General features: G+C 41.3%; 1 protein-coding gene across 1 annotated transcript in view; it reads right to left on the reverse strand.

Moving 5' to 3' along the window:
* The window catches only part of PIEZO2 (piezo type mechanosensitive ion channel component 2), a 252,170-nt gene that overhangs the window by 90,265 nt on the left and 147,014 nt on the right, over positions 1–14,891 (reverse strand). Inside the window, exons 6-7 of the mRNA XM_055559293.1 lie at positions 13,572–13,782; positions 12,120–12,333 (exon numbers count right to left, since the gene is read on the reverse strand). Coding sequence (XP_055415268.1) covers positions 12,120–12,333; positions 13,572–13,782 — 425 coding nt within the window. The remainder of the gene's footprint in view (positions 1–12,119; positions 12,334–13,571; positions 13,783–14,891) is intronic.

The raw sequence follows: 14,891 nt of genomic DNA on the forward strand, positions 1-14,891 counted from the left end.
TTTTCCTATTTGGAACCAGTCTGTTGTTCCGTGTCCAGTTCTAACTGTTGCTTCCTGACCTGCATACAAATTTCTCAAGAGGCAGATCAGGTGGTCTGGTATTCCCATCTCTTTCAGAATTTTCCACAGTTTATTGTGATCCATACAGTCAAAGGCTTTGGCATAGTCAATAAGGCAGAAATAGATGCTTTTCTGGAACTCTCTTGCTTTTTCCATGATCCAGCAGATGTTGGCAATTTGATCTCTGGTTCCTCTGCCTTTTCTAAAACTAGCTTGAACATCAGGAAGTTCACGGTTCACATATTGCTGAAGCCTGGCTTGGAGAATTTTGAGCATGACTTAACTAGCGTGTGAGATGAGTGCAATTGTGTGGTAGTTTGAGCATTCTTTGGCATTGCCTTTCTTTGGGATTGGAATGAAAAGTGACCTTTTCCAGTCCTGTGGCCACTGCTGAGTTTTCCAAATTTGCTGGCATATGGAGTGCAGCACTTTCATAGCATCATCTTTCAGGATTTGGAATAGCTCAACTGGAATTCCATCACCTCCACTAGCTTACATCATAGGAAACGGCTTTCCATGAAGTGTCCTTGTAATGTGATGCAACAAAAAGTATAAGCTTTTCCCATTTTTGGGAATTTTCTATTTTAGGAAAACATGAATATATTTTAATAGACATGTATCATGGAAATATGGTAAAGTTAATCAGTTTCAAACCCAATGAATCATGGAATGGATGTTAGAGCTGGGTTTTTTTGTTTGTTTCTTTTTCTTTTCTTTTTTTTTAAATTCAGGCAATCAGTTATCAGTGAGGTGAGTGCAATTTTACATCAATATTAATATATAAAGTAACAATAATAGGAACTTCAGATTTATTGTCAGACACAACACAAGTGAGAAGACAGTGAGGGAACATCTTTAAAGTAGCAAAATAAAAGCTATTACTCTAGAATTCTATACCCAGCAAAACTATCTATCACCAGAAGGTGCACTACAAAAAATGTGAAAAATTATTTTATGCAGAAGAAAAATAATCATAGACGGAAATATGGACATGTGGACTGATTAGGGAAAAAAGACAGTACAAATTCTCTGAATAAATTAAGTAATTATTCTCTGCAATAAATTAAATAACATCATTACTGATTCTACAAATATTCAAAAGAAAACAAAGTCAACATTATTAGCAACTTTATGCTAATAAATTTGACATCTTACATGCAAAGGAAAATTCCTTGAAAGACACAAATTACTAAAACTCATTCAAGAAGAAATAACCTGAGAATCTTATATTTGTTAGAGAAATTGAATCTGTGCTTAAATATCTTCCCATAAAGAAAATTTCAGACTCACATAGTTTCATAAGTGATTTCTTCTTAAGGATAAATTTAAAAATAATAATAAAAAATTCAACACCAACTCTTCTGTCACACAAATTCAATCCCAGCAGGCTTTGCTATAGACATCAACAAACTGATATAAAATTCATATGGAAACATAAAGGGCTTAGAATAGCTTAAACAACTTCAAATTAAAAGAAAAAAGAAAGTCTGACACTGCTTAAATTCAAGACATTATCAAGCTACAAGTAATCAAGACAGTGACATAAAGATGAAGAGACAAATTGTATAGAATAGTCTATATATAAACCCAACCACATAATCATGGTCATGATTTTCAACAGATGCAAAAGAAAACACAGTCATTTCAATAAATGATTCTGGACTACTTAACACCAAAGGCAAAACAAACTCTAAGAAGAAGGTATAGAGGAAACGTTTGTGAATTTGGGCTTGGCAAATAATTCTTAACTACCACACCAAAAGTATGATTCACAAAAGAACAACTATGAAGTATAGTTCATCAAAACTAAAAACTCTTCTCTTGCAAAGATACTAGTAAAAGGATGATAACCCATAGACTGGGGAAATATTTGCAGAAACATATACCTGATAAATGATTCGTGTCCTAAACAACTGTCAGAACTCAACTGTAAGAAAACAAAGTTAACATAATTTTTAAAAATGGGTAAAAGGTGAAAGATTTATACGATCTGAAGAGAGTGTGATGAAGAGAAAGTAGCATCGACATACAGTCCATAGCATTGCAAAGAGTTGGACATGACTGAAGCGACTTAACATGCACGTGTGTGTAAAATAGATAGCTAGTGAGAAGTTCCTATAAAACACAAGGAGTCTGGCCTGGCACTCTGTGATGACTTAGAGGGGTGGAATGCGGGGAGGGGAGGGAGGCTCAAGAGGAAGGTGATATATATGTAATTATGGCTGATTCTCGTTGTTGTATGGCAGAAGTCAACACAACATTGTAAAGCAATTTCCTCTCAATTAAAAATAAATTTTAATAAACAAATAAGAATGGGTAAAATATTTTAACAGACACTTCATCAGAAAGATACATGAATGTAAAATCAGCTCATGAAAAAGATCCTCAGCCTCATTAGTCACTAGGGAAATGCATTAAATTAAAACCACAATGAATTGCCTCTACACAACAATCAGAATGCCCAAATTTAAAAAGATTGACTCTACTAAGACAGGATGAAAAAAGAAATGAATTCTCACACTGCAAAATGAGACCTGCCTCCTGCCCCCACCCAGAATAATAGTATTAATTATAACAATAATAAGAGCAACAGTACTGTTTAAAAGTACATACTACATTATTTTGTTTATAGGAAGTCCTAGAAAATTTACTCTAATCAAGTCAGGGAGAGCCATCAGAGTTTACCTGGGGATGGGATGAAGGAGGATGAAGACAGGAGAGAGATTACAAAGGGGATGATGGAGCTCTTGGGACAGATGGGTATATTCATTCCCTTAATTATGGTGATGGTTTCATGGGTATGATTATGTCAAAACTGATCAAACTGTAAGCTTTAAATTATCCAGTTTATTTCATATCAATTATACATCAAGAAAGCTGTTAAGAAAAACAATTCTACTACTTCCACCAAAAGTGAATAACTAGCAACTTTGTGAAAACCATTGTTAAGTTTTCTCAGGAAAAAAAGCTTCTTTAGAGAAACTCTGAAGGGAAAAATCAAAGCCTCTCAGTTCCCATTTCCAGAGCTAACCTCTTACTTCTGGGTCAGTTTGTTTAGAACTAAAATGAACACACTGCTATATTTAAAATGGAAACCAACAAGGACCTACTGTACAGACATGAACTCTGCTCAATGTTATGTGGCAGCTTGGATTGGAGGGGGTTTGGGGAAGAAAGGATACATGTATATGTATGGCTGATTCCCTTAACTGTTCAACTGAAACTGCTGCTGCTGCTGCTAAGTCGCTTCAGTCGTGTCCGACTCTGTGCAACTCCATAGATGGCAGCCCACGAGGCTCCCCTGTCCCTGGGATTCTCCAGGCAAGAACACTGGAGTGGGTTGCCATTGCCTTCTCCAATGCAGGAAAGTGAAAATTGAAAGTGAAGTTGCTGAGTCTTGTCCGACTCCTAGCGACCCCATGGACTGCGGCCCACCAGGCTCCTCCATCCATGGGATTTTCCAGGCAAGAGTACTGGAGTGGGGTGCCATTGCCTTCTCCGTCAACTGAAACTACCACATTGTTAATCAGCTACACTTATACAAAATAAAAAGTTTAAAGTTTGGAAAAAGAAAAAAATGCAGACAACAACAGCCACAGTTACTGCATAATAAACATTCTGAATTTCAGAAAGCCAAGCAGTTATGAGGCAACATCCTTCTGTATATTTGTCCTCAAAATGCTTTGCAAGTCAGCCAAATTGGCTTATCTACAGTCTAAAAAATTAACGAGGTGTTACTGCATTGAATTAAAGTCCAGTCCATGAATGAGAATGTTAGCTCTAATAAACAAGATGGTCACACTTTCCAACAAACCGTTTGATAGCAAAATAATTGTTTCGTTCCAAAATGCCCTTTCTTAAAAGATCGCTTTAATTTTTCATCAGCTGTTATTTTAACTTGAAGGATTAGTCCATCTTCCCACCACAAGAACTTTTACCATCATTAATTTGCTATTAATTTTTAAAGTTGAAAGCACTTAAATGTACCATCCAGGCTTAGTTTGTAATACGTTCATTAATACTAATCATTTGGAGCAAATGTAGAAAAAAATAACTGCCAACTCTGCCTAATCTCTATTCCTCTTCATATTTTGAAAGATTAAATGTAGAACAAGTCATCTTTTCACCTGGCAAGCTTCACTGGACTACATTTTATCCTTGAGAGCAGGGACAGCACTTGGGCAGAAAGGTCCTGACTTGCGGTGACCCGTGCAGGTGAGCTGCTCTGTCCAAGCTCCAGAGCTTGACTGCCCTCCAGGTCAGCAAGGAAATCAGGTCACAGGACAGGGTGGGTCCTTCCTGGACACTGGAAGAAGACCCTTCCTGAGAGGCATGCTCAAGAGCAAAGGCGAGACACAGCTGGTCGAGGGTGTACTTCCAGAAGCCCAGGCTGAGAGGTTTCAGGTTCAAGTTGGACAGATGTCCAGTGCGGAGGCTCGTCTGCCTGGTCAGGGGCAATGGCTACTTTAAACACGATGCCAGGTGTCACTTTGGTGGCAGGATGACACCCCACCCAGGGACCCCCCTTTCCCAGGGGTCTTGGGTCAACACCACACCCACTCACGGCCCCAGGTGACCATCAGGTTGTGGAGATTTCCTGAATGGACTTGAGGGTCAAGTATTTACATTCTATTGATTTTCCATTTATCTGTGGAAAGTCAATTTGTTTCTCTTTGTTCCCAGTTTTTGCCGTTTAGATGAGCACAGATAAAGTGGATCTGAGATCAGTCACTTAATCCAAAAAGAAACAAGAGTTTGGTTGCTGTTATGTCACCTACCAACTGGGCAAACTAAAGCATTGACTCCCTGGTGGTGACACCCTTAACAAAAAGGGGGAGTGTTAACCACAGGTTCATTCACATTCCTCAGCATGAAAATGACCTGCTTGACATTAATTTTCCCCACACTGGACTGCTTTCAGATGAAGTTCTCACCAACCTGCCTCCATTAAGAACAATATTGTCTTTCTGTGCTGTTTCCATTAGCTAGGCTAAGACGGCTCTGATGAGGAGGCAGCACCATGGCTGTCCCAGTAAGGCTGCAAACGCACTAGAACAAGCCACATTAGACAAGCACCTGCAAAGCCAACGGCACCAGACACAACACAAAAGTGACTGCATTCTGTCACTTTCCAGGAGCCCATTGGCTTCTCCAAACTAGAAGAAAAAGACACAGCATCAGGGTCATTATGACTCCTGACACATTCAGTTCAGTTCAGTTGCTCAGTCGTGTCCGATTCTTTGCGACCCCATGAACTGCAGCATGCCAGGCCTCCCTGTCCATCACCAACTCCCGGAGTTCACTCAAACTCATGTCCATCGAGTTGGTAATGCCATCCAGCCATCTCATCCTCTGTCATCCCCTTCTCCTCCTGCCCCCAATCCCTCACAGCATCAGAGTCTTTTCCAATGAGTCAACTCTTCGCATGAGGTGGCCAAAGGATTGGAGTTTCAGCTTCAGCATCAGTCCTTCCAAAGAACACCCAGGACTGATCTCCTTTAGAAGGGACTGGTTGGATCTCCTTGCAGCCCAAGGGACTCTCAAGAGTCTTCTCCAACACCACATTTCAAAAGCATCAATTCTTCAGTGCTCAGCTTTCTTCACAGTCCAACTCTCACATCCATACATGACCACTGGAAAAACCCTAGCCTTGACTAGACGGACCTTTGTTAGCAAAATAATGTCTCTGCTTTTTAATATGCTTTCTAGGTTGGTCATAACTTTCTTTCCAAGGAGTAAGCGTCTTTTAATTTCATGGCTGCAGTCACCATCTGCAGTGATTTTGGAGCTCCCCAAAATAAAGTCTGACACTGTTTCCACTGTTTCCCCATCTATTTCCCATGAAGTGATGGGACCGGATGCCATGATCTTCGTTTTCTGAATGTTGAGCTTTAAGCCAACTTTTTCACTCTCCTCTTTCACTTTCATCAAGAGGCTTTTGAGTTCCTCTTCACTTTCTGCCATAAGGGTGGTGTCATCTGCATATCTGAGGTTATTGCTATTTCTCCTGGAAATCTTGATTCCAGCTTGTGCTTCTTCCAGCCATTACTGACATTTTAATGACTAGTGTAAGAATAGGATAAATATAATAAATAATACTGTACTTTTTGTGTTTTTTTTTTCATTCTTCTTATTTGTTACAGAATGGTTAAATATTGCTGAAGTTTGAGGCTTTGGCTTTTCTTTCTTATACTGTTTTAACACTGGAATAAACATGTTTTTCCTTCACTAAACAAAGTGCATTTTTTTATTGTGATTTGTTGAAACAGGACATGGAAAGGGCGACATGGGACAAGTTGTTGTGTATTTATTTAATAGAGAATGCTGCCTCCACAGGGAATGGCCTGAATCTCTCCCATTCCTTCCCACAATTCTTGTTCATTTTCAGATTGCAGGATCTAAGGTGAAAAAAAAAAAAGCAGCAAAACAACAAAATGAATTTGAGCAAAGAAGTCCAACCCTTGCAGTATAGAGAAAGTGACTGTGACTGACGCAGAGAAAATGCAGAGGTTGGAATGACAGCCAGTCAGAGATGATGAGAGGCGACTCTGAGGGCTATTCAGTCACCCCCATATGAGCGCTCACCACGCACAAGTGTTCATGACACACAGAAGAAAACCTACAGGTTCCATCACGCTCAGTCATGACTGCGAAAACCGTAGACGCTGACTCCCCAGCCAAGCCCTCCACCTGGCCCTCGTCGGAATGTTTGCTGCGATTGTCCAGATAACTTTGGTGAGAAAACAAGGACCGCCCCCACCACCCCCACTTTGCCCAGGACTGTTTTTACATGAGTTCACCTCAGAATTACTCGCAGTGTCATCTTTGCAAGGGAACAGTCAACAGTGAGCTGACAAAATTAAAACTGGCTTTTTGTAAAGTCACCAGTGAGTAGATGTTTATTTACAGCATTCAACACATTTCAGCTCAGATTCAAGGACACCACAGAGCAAGTCAGGTCCACCTGCCTCGGTCCCGTCCTCCACAGTGCACATCCCACACTTTCTGTGCAGAAAACCCACAGGACACAAGCTGGCTGGGACTGGTGGCTTTATCACAGAGAGGAACCCAGGTAAGGACTCTGAACGCTGACCCTTGCTTCCTGGCCTTCAAAGCGTAAGGTGTTTGCTGTCTACAGAAATTCCCGAGGAAACACAAAACCTTTGGAAAGTCCCATACTTGGGATTAGCTAAGCCAAATTTTGTTTAGTCTGCCATTTTCCTTAGGGAGACCTGCCAGGATACGTTGGAACTGGGCTCTATTCCATTAAACAAACTGTGCTGAGTGGTATGTTATCTGTCTTTTGTAAGTTATGTGGATTAGCTTTAAAGCTTTATTGTGCTGGATCAACTTCACAAGAGGGGGCACTGAATTTTTTATGGTTTATAACCATGTGAACCATATACTCCAGTGTCTCATATCCTACTCTCACTCTGCCTTAACCTTCCCATCACGTCACGTCCTACTTTTTGTGACCCTACGGACTGTGGCCCGCCAGGCTCCTCTGTCCATGGGATTCTCCAGGCAAGAATACTGGAATGGATAGCCATTTCCTTCTCCAAGGGATCTTCCCAACCTAGGGACTGAACCCTACTCTCCCACATTGCAGGCAGATTCTTTACCTTCAGAGCCACCACAGAAGCCCAACCTTCCCATAGGTAAGCTCATAACTATCAGAAAAGAGCCCTGAACTTTGTTTTGGAGAATTTGGACAGTTCTGTGCACAAACAGGTGGGAATCACTAACTTTTCCCGGGGCAGCCCTCCTCCCTGCCCCTTGTCTATGTCCTCCCAGTCTCCCATCTGCCCTGTCCACTACTTCCCTACCCACCTGCTCCACAGGCTTCCTTGGCTATAACCTTTGAGGAGCTCCACCCAGTTGCGAGCAGAGTTGGAAGGAATCATATGATCTCTTGGGACCCCTGGGTTGAAAGAAGACATCACCCTAGAGAAACACAAGCCCACAGAGGTGTGCTCCACACAGGAGCCAGATTTCAGGTCACAACACCTGCGTGAAGACCTGTGGAGTAACATCGTGTGGTCCCAGGACCAGGGAAACCTCCATGCCCTCCCGCAGAGCAGAGCACTAGCCAGCCCGGCAGAGGATCCCACGCAGCTGAGGGACCCTGGGGCTGCTTCCGCTCATTATGAGTTTTTCCTAAGTTCATAAGTAACATGGAAGCTCAAGAGAGCAAAAATGAAGAATCTAAATCTCCTGGGTCAGAAATCAAGGACTGACTACATTACAGCTCAGCTACACAGTCAAATGCAATCAAAAGCTTTGCAGTCCATGAAAAATCACACTTTAGAGGAACATTTCATGACATGAAGAGATGCAGAAGTTGCACAGAGCAAGTTATAGAACATCCTGTGCACCATACTATGCAACAGTCAAGCATCATGATTCAAAGTCTGCTTGGAAAAAGCACATTTATGCACAGGAAAAGCACTGGGAGAATACAGACCAAAAATGAACAGTATTTCTGGGAGTTAGGATTATTTTTTTAAGTGTTTTTCCTGATTCTTTTTTTACACTTTCCCAAACAACCACCAACAAGCATCCTAATGACAAACAAATCAATTCAATATTTCTAAAAGTATTCTAAATATATTCTAAAAATAAAGCTAACCTTCACCAGAAAGCCTATTTGAAAGCTTACAAGAAGACAAAAACGACTTGGATTGTTTTGAGGACAGCCACATCCGAAGCTAGATACATGGACTGAAGTCTCTGTGGTTATGAAATTTGTGACAAACGCCCACGCAGGATGACTTTTTCTTCCTGCTTGTTTGCAGTTTGTTTTCTGCCAGCTCAGTTGGTGGATAGCAATGCATTGAAAGTATGCCTTAAGAAAAAGCCAGCATTTAAAATACATTAATTTCCAAGCTTTCAAAGGCTAAAAGGCAATGCCCTACTTTCACCAAGTTAATGGAGGAAGAAACTACAACCAGGCAGCTCACATGCAAACGTATGTGTATACACACACATGCATATGTGTATATATAAATGTATATATATTGCATTGTTTAGCACAAACTATCTATACTCTGATAAACCACCCAACTTCTAATGACTCTATAAGAGTATGGCGATGAAGCTTTTAAAATTTTTAAAGGTATTATCTTCAAAGTGTCCATAATAACTTACAACCATAATTTTAAGTTTGAGGCAATCCCAATAAAAGATAAAGATGGTAAGTTATTACACTATTAGGACTGCTATTATCCACACACTTGGTTGGCAAGTCTGGTTTACCACCTGTTATAACTAGTGAGCTAATAATGGCTTTTACATTTTTAAGTGATTGGGAAAAATCAAAATAGTATTTCATGAAATGCGAAAATATTTTGAAATCCGAAGTTCAGTGTCCACAAAGTTTTGCAAGAATCTAGCCAAAACCTTAAAATCTTGTACAGGGCTGCTTTTGCACTAAAATGGCTTCTTGGAAGAATAGTCACAGAGACCATGGGCCTGCAAAATCTAAAATATTTACTAACTGATCCTTTACAGAAGAGGTGTTTTCAAGGTGGTTCAGAATAGTCTTTGTATTTCCTATTATCAGTCTCTAGATGGCAGAAAAGAGCCTTAAATTGGGGTATGTGGAGTGACCACACCCCCATAGAAGGTATACAACTTAACATTTCCAATTAAATCATCCCTTAAAAGTCCAACAGTGCAAAACTTTTTGCTCTATGTGTTCAATAAAATAAAAAATTAAACTTCTAGTGGAACTTAAATATTCATTTAGTCTGGAACTAACGATCTTGCAACAGTAAAATCATTTTTCTCTATGTGTTCAATAAAGCAAAAATTATATGTCTAGAAGAAACTAAAAGACTCACTTAGCCTAGAACTAATGTCTGCACTGAAATTTTGTATCTATCCACTTCTGCTTAAAATAAATACTATGTAAATCCACATCATTAAAGAGACTTCTCAGTGCCCCCCAGCTTTATCGAGGTACAATTGACATGTGAAATTATAGTATATTTAAAGTGGACAGCATGATGATTTGATCTAATCATAGACTGTAAAATGATGCATAGCACCTCAATCAAGTTAATAATCACTTCACATAGCTCCTCTCTTTCTTTTCTTGTTTGTGGTATGAAGGTTTAAGGTCTATTCTCAGCACATGTCAGTACAATGTTATCACAATGCATTGCTACTACTACAGTGCCCCGTATATAGATCCTCAGAGTTACTAATCTCATACCTGAAAGTATGTACCTTTTTCCACCTCTGCCTACACTCCCCACCCTCCAGCGCTTAGCAACTGTCACTCCCTTCTCTGTTTCTTTAGGTTTGACTTTCTGTTTAGATTCCACATAAGCGGTGAGATCATACAGTATTCATCTTTCTCTGACTTATTTCACTCAGCACAATGCCCTCCAGGTTCACTCAGGTTGTTGCAAATAGCAGGACTTCCTTCTTTTTCACGGCAAGTAACACTCCCTGTGTGCTGCGCTTAGTTGCTCAGTCGTGTCCAACTCTCTGCGACCCCATGGACTGTAGCCCGCCAGGCTCCTCTGTCCGTATGATTTCCCAGGCAAAAATGCTGGAGTGGGTTGCCATCTCCTTCCCCAGAACATTCCTTATATATGTATACTATTCTTTCTTTGGTCATTCATCCATCAACAAACACCTAGGTGTTTCCATGTCTTGGCTCCTCTGTTTTTCATGTCCATGAATCCTAAAGAATTCACCCCATATCTTCTAAAACAATGACATTTTCCCAGATAACCACATACAACCATGCACCTAAGAACTAACAGAAAGTCTGTACTATCAGCTAATAACCAGTGAATATTGAAATTTCTCCATTTAATCTCAAAAGGATTTGTCCTTAAACCAAGATGTGATCCAGAGTTGGGCTTCTCATCTGTCTGCAGGCTTCCTTGCTTCTCCTTTGAAGTAGAACGATCTCTGCCCACACCCTCCACACACACTTCTTTTTCAGAATGCTGGTTTTTTAAGAGACCAGGTCGCTTCCCTTACATTCTACAGTCTGGATTTAATAACTGCTTCCCTGTGGAGTCAAGTAAACCACATTCCTGCCCCTTATATTTCCTGGAAATTGGAGGTTAGGTCTAAAGCCTTAAAAATACAATGTCTCGTTCCCCATACTGCATCCAGCCTAGAAGTCTGAAAGGTCAAGGGACCCCACTCTGGTAAAGTTTGTTTGGATCAACTGGTCAAGGTGCTGACTACCTTAGAAGGGGCTTTTCCATTTGCAATTAGCAAATGATCAGCGAGCTTATACTTTGTCATCCTTGCAAACAATCTTCATCCCACAAACCTCTTTAAGTCATGGTATCAATTTGTGAATAGATTTAAGTATCTCATGAAGAATTGGTAAACGGTAGTTTTCTAATTCTAGCACTCCTTTCCCTTCATCAACTAGTGACATCCTGTCAGGAGGAGTTTTCCCTCATTAACTGAGAACAGCCTAGAATTCCTTCCAAAAAGTCAAAATAAATGCTGGGTTCTTTACCTTGAATTCTCATTTTCATACAAGACTTTGGGATAATAGTCAACTTCAACTGAAGCACATAAAATCTCTCTCTCTCTGTCACCTTTCTCTCTCTCTTGCTCATCCACACATACACACACACACACACACACACACACCATGGACTCATGCGTTTTTACTTTTAGATTTTTATGGTCACTCAGTTCTTTTTGACCCTCAATTTGTCCTCTGTTTGCCTTCAAGAGCTCCCTCCCACAGATGCTCTGACATGTTCTTATTCTTTGCTGTAAAACATTCTCCCTGGTCTCCTTCCTCAACCGAGACCATGTGTCTGCTCTTTGCGGCAAACAGCAGCTTCCCTCCGCTTCACCCCAGCAGCACCCCCACCTGAAGCAACACCTCTTCCCTCCAGACTGTGGCCAATACAATCAAGGCAGAGACCGTGTCCCCATCCCCACCAAAGCCCGGCTGACCCACCAGTGGGCATCAGAAGAAACTTATCAGATGCTCAGGGCCCGGTAGGGTCCTCCCAAGGGCTCAAGGATTATCTTACAGAATCATCAAATTGTCCAGCAATGCCTCTTACCTGGCGTAGTAGTCGTTGGGGGGAACAGCTTCCTGGAAGAACTGGAACTGGTACAGATAGAGTCCGATCAGGTGTCCCGCGGTGAAGATGGCCAGCAGGACGCAGAGACAGCTGAACAGCAAGGGGTCGAAGGTCCGGCACCAGGACCACCAAGTGCACAGGCCCAGGAACACGAAGAAGTACACGGACGAGGTCAGAGAGGGCAGCATCATCCCTGCGGGGGCAGGGGGTGCACGTGTGAAAAACGTGGAGAGGAGGCAACCCTGCACAGCTCAGCCTCCGTCACTGTTGGGGATGATGAGGAATGCCTCCTATGCTTGTAGTGAAATTCATCACTCTCTCTTGATGATATCAGAATTAGTGCTATTTGTATTGTGAAAAAAGTCACACGTAAAGTGAAATTTGTAAACTTGGGGAAATATCAGATGAGGAGAAATCCTACCTGTGGCACTTGAGCCCCAACAACAAACATTCACTTCTCCAACCAGTAGAATTTAGCATGTTTACTTGCCTGTTTCCATGTCTCTATTTCTCCCCCAGTTTTTCAGGAATACTGTATGTCTGTTCTAACTGTCCTCGATAAATTTTTAAAATAATGATTTGCTTGTCTGTTGACGAGGGTTCATGATAATATTGCATTCAGTGGCAGATAAAACCTCACTAAATCTTTGCCCTGCCCAACAAAATGTGATTTGCTCTATCACTAAAAGTGGAAATGTCAAATGAAATCATTCCTTCATAGGCATTTAAAAACTTGGTAGGGAGCATTTTGAAACAACTTCTCATTAAAGTCCTGAGTTACATTTCTTGAGAAATACTCTTCACTTTTCTAACTTTTAACTCTCCTATGGAAAAACAGTTGCTTCATCTCATGAAACTTCACAGAAGTAGGATGGAATAAAGTTTGCAGCAGCTCTGGGGCAATGGGGATGGGGCAAAGATGGAGATAAGGTTTTTATGGAAGGAGCAGCCTGCAGCCAACAGGGAGAGGAAGTGGGCGTGTGTGCTGCGAGATTACCATCTAACTGGGGAAGAAAAACACTGTATCCTGAAGAGTTAAATTAAGAGATCTAATGACTCAATGTAAACAGACAAGCTCCCGAAAGCCCATGTGTAGCTCTGGATGGGGACAGAAAAGGGTCCCTTGTCACAGATCACCACCCACAGGCTCTGAGGGAGGTGAACAGTGGTCCTGTTTGTCACGTAGAAAACAACGCCACCTAACTGCTAAGGGAAAAGACTGCTTTACAGAGGTTAACAGAAACCATCTAGTACATAAAACCTACAACTGAACGGGAAAAGCTACGTGCGCGCGCGTGTGTGTGGTTTGTACACGTGGCCAGTTTCACAAAAGCTACAGTTATGATTCTGTTGCCGCGGAATAGAACAGTTTCCTTCTTTCATCATTCGCCAGGTCGCTCCCTGTGCGCCCCAGGACTTGGAGGTTCTCACCTGATGAACCCAGTAAAATCGTCACAACAACCTTCCCCGCAGTGGTTATCATGTTGCCAATAAACTCCTTCAGCTTGGAGGCCACAGAGGCCAGCCTGCGGAAGAGTTTTAATTTCGCGCTTTCCTCCAAATCGCCTTCAGCACCGTCTCCCTCGTCTAAGTCCTCTTCATAGATCAGGGCCTCTTCGGAGTCTATTTTTTCTCCTCCAGCCTAAATAAATGAAAAACAGAAAATACTGCAGTCTCTGCCTATCCACCCAGAATATTATATGGTTTCTAATTTACCAGTAGGTCAGTGAGGTGAATTTGAGAAATGAGGAAAAAATGCAGACTACCACTCAACCACGTAAGCCCCCTCAGGTGTCTGGTGGTCCCTGTGTGAAGCCCAAAGAACTTTGATCTTTCTTCAAGGCATAAACAGGAAGCATCGCTAATCATAGGGTCCCCAACGGCAGGTCATCTCACCTACATGAGCTCATTTTATTTTACACACAGAAGCCAAGACTGTCTGAAACACCTATTCATAACTTAGCTTTCAGCAATCTGGGTTTGGTTCCCCAGATTTACTTAGTGTGCCACTAAGGTGATGGGAAGTTTGATGAATGGGCTTAAACGGAAAGGATGGGCCAGATCAGCGCTGAGGAAATCCCTTTTCTTTCTGGAGTTTATCTTTGTTCACTATTTTAGTATTTCCTGCCCGTGGGAGGACGAGTGGTCCCGGCTACTTGGCTAAATAAACAGTCGCTTCCTATCTCATCCTTTTAGAGAATTGTGCACGGGTCCAATCCCAGGCCACGTGGGACCTCAGGACCATCACTAGAGATTCAGAAGGAAACACATGCACGGCACATACACACTTACATGGATTATTTTAAACTGTGTATACCATGGGCTTTTTTGTTCATTTTTAAAGAATACATAAGATTTTTTTTGGATAATTACAATCTTTCCCTGGAAGGGTTAGGATTTTTTTTTAAGGAATTATAAATATAAACCATTCCCTTAAGACAAAAGATGTCTGTCTCAGATGCAGGACAGGCTTCATCTTGAAAAGACAGCAGCTTCTGCAGAGTCAGACAACTCTGAGGCCCAGATCAGACATCGAGTCCAAGCAGTACCCGTTTGCTTCCTTTTCCCATTTTAAAATTTCTTTCTTTTTAAAAATTTTTATTGACTGAAAGATCCTTTAAACTCTACAGTGCTTTACAATTTCAAAGATTTCACACATATGATTTCATCTAATTCCATAATAAGTCTTTTTTCCCCTGCTGCTGCTAAGTCGCTTCAGTCATGTCAGACTCTGTGCAACCCCATAGATGG

This window comes from Bubalus kerabau, chromosome 21, assembly GCF_029407905.1.
Source record: "Bubalus kerabau isolate K-KA32 ecotype Philippines breed swamp buffalo chromosome 21, PCC_UOA_SB_1v2, whole genome shotgun sequence".
NCBI classification, from domain to species: Eukaryota; Metazoa; Chordata; class Mammalia; order Artiodactyla; family Bovidae; genus Bubalus; species Bubalus kerabau.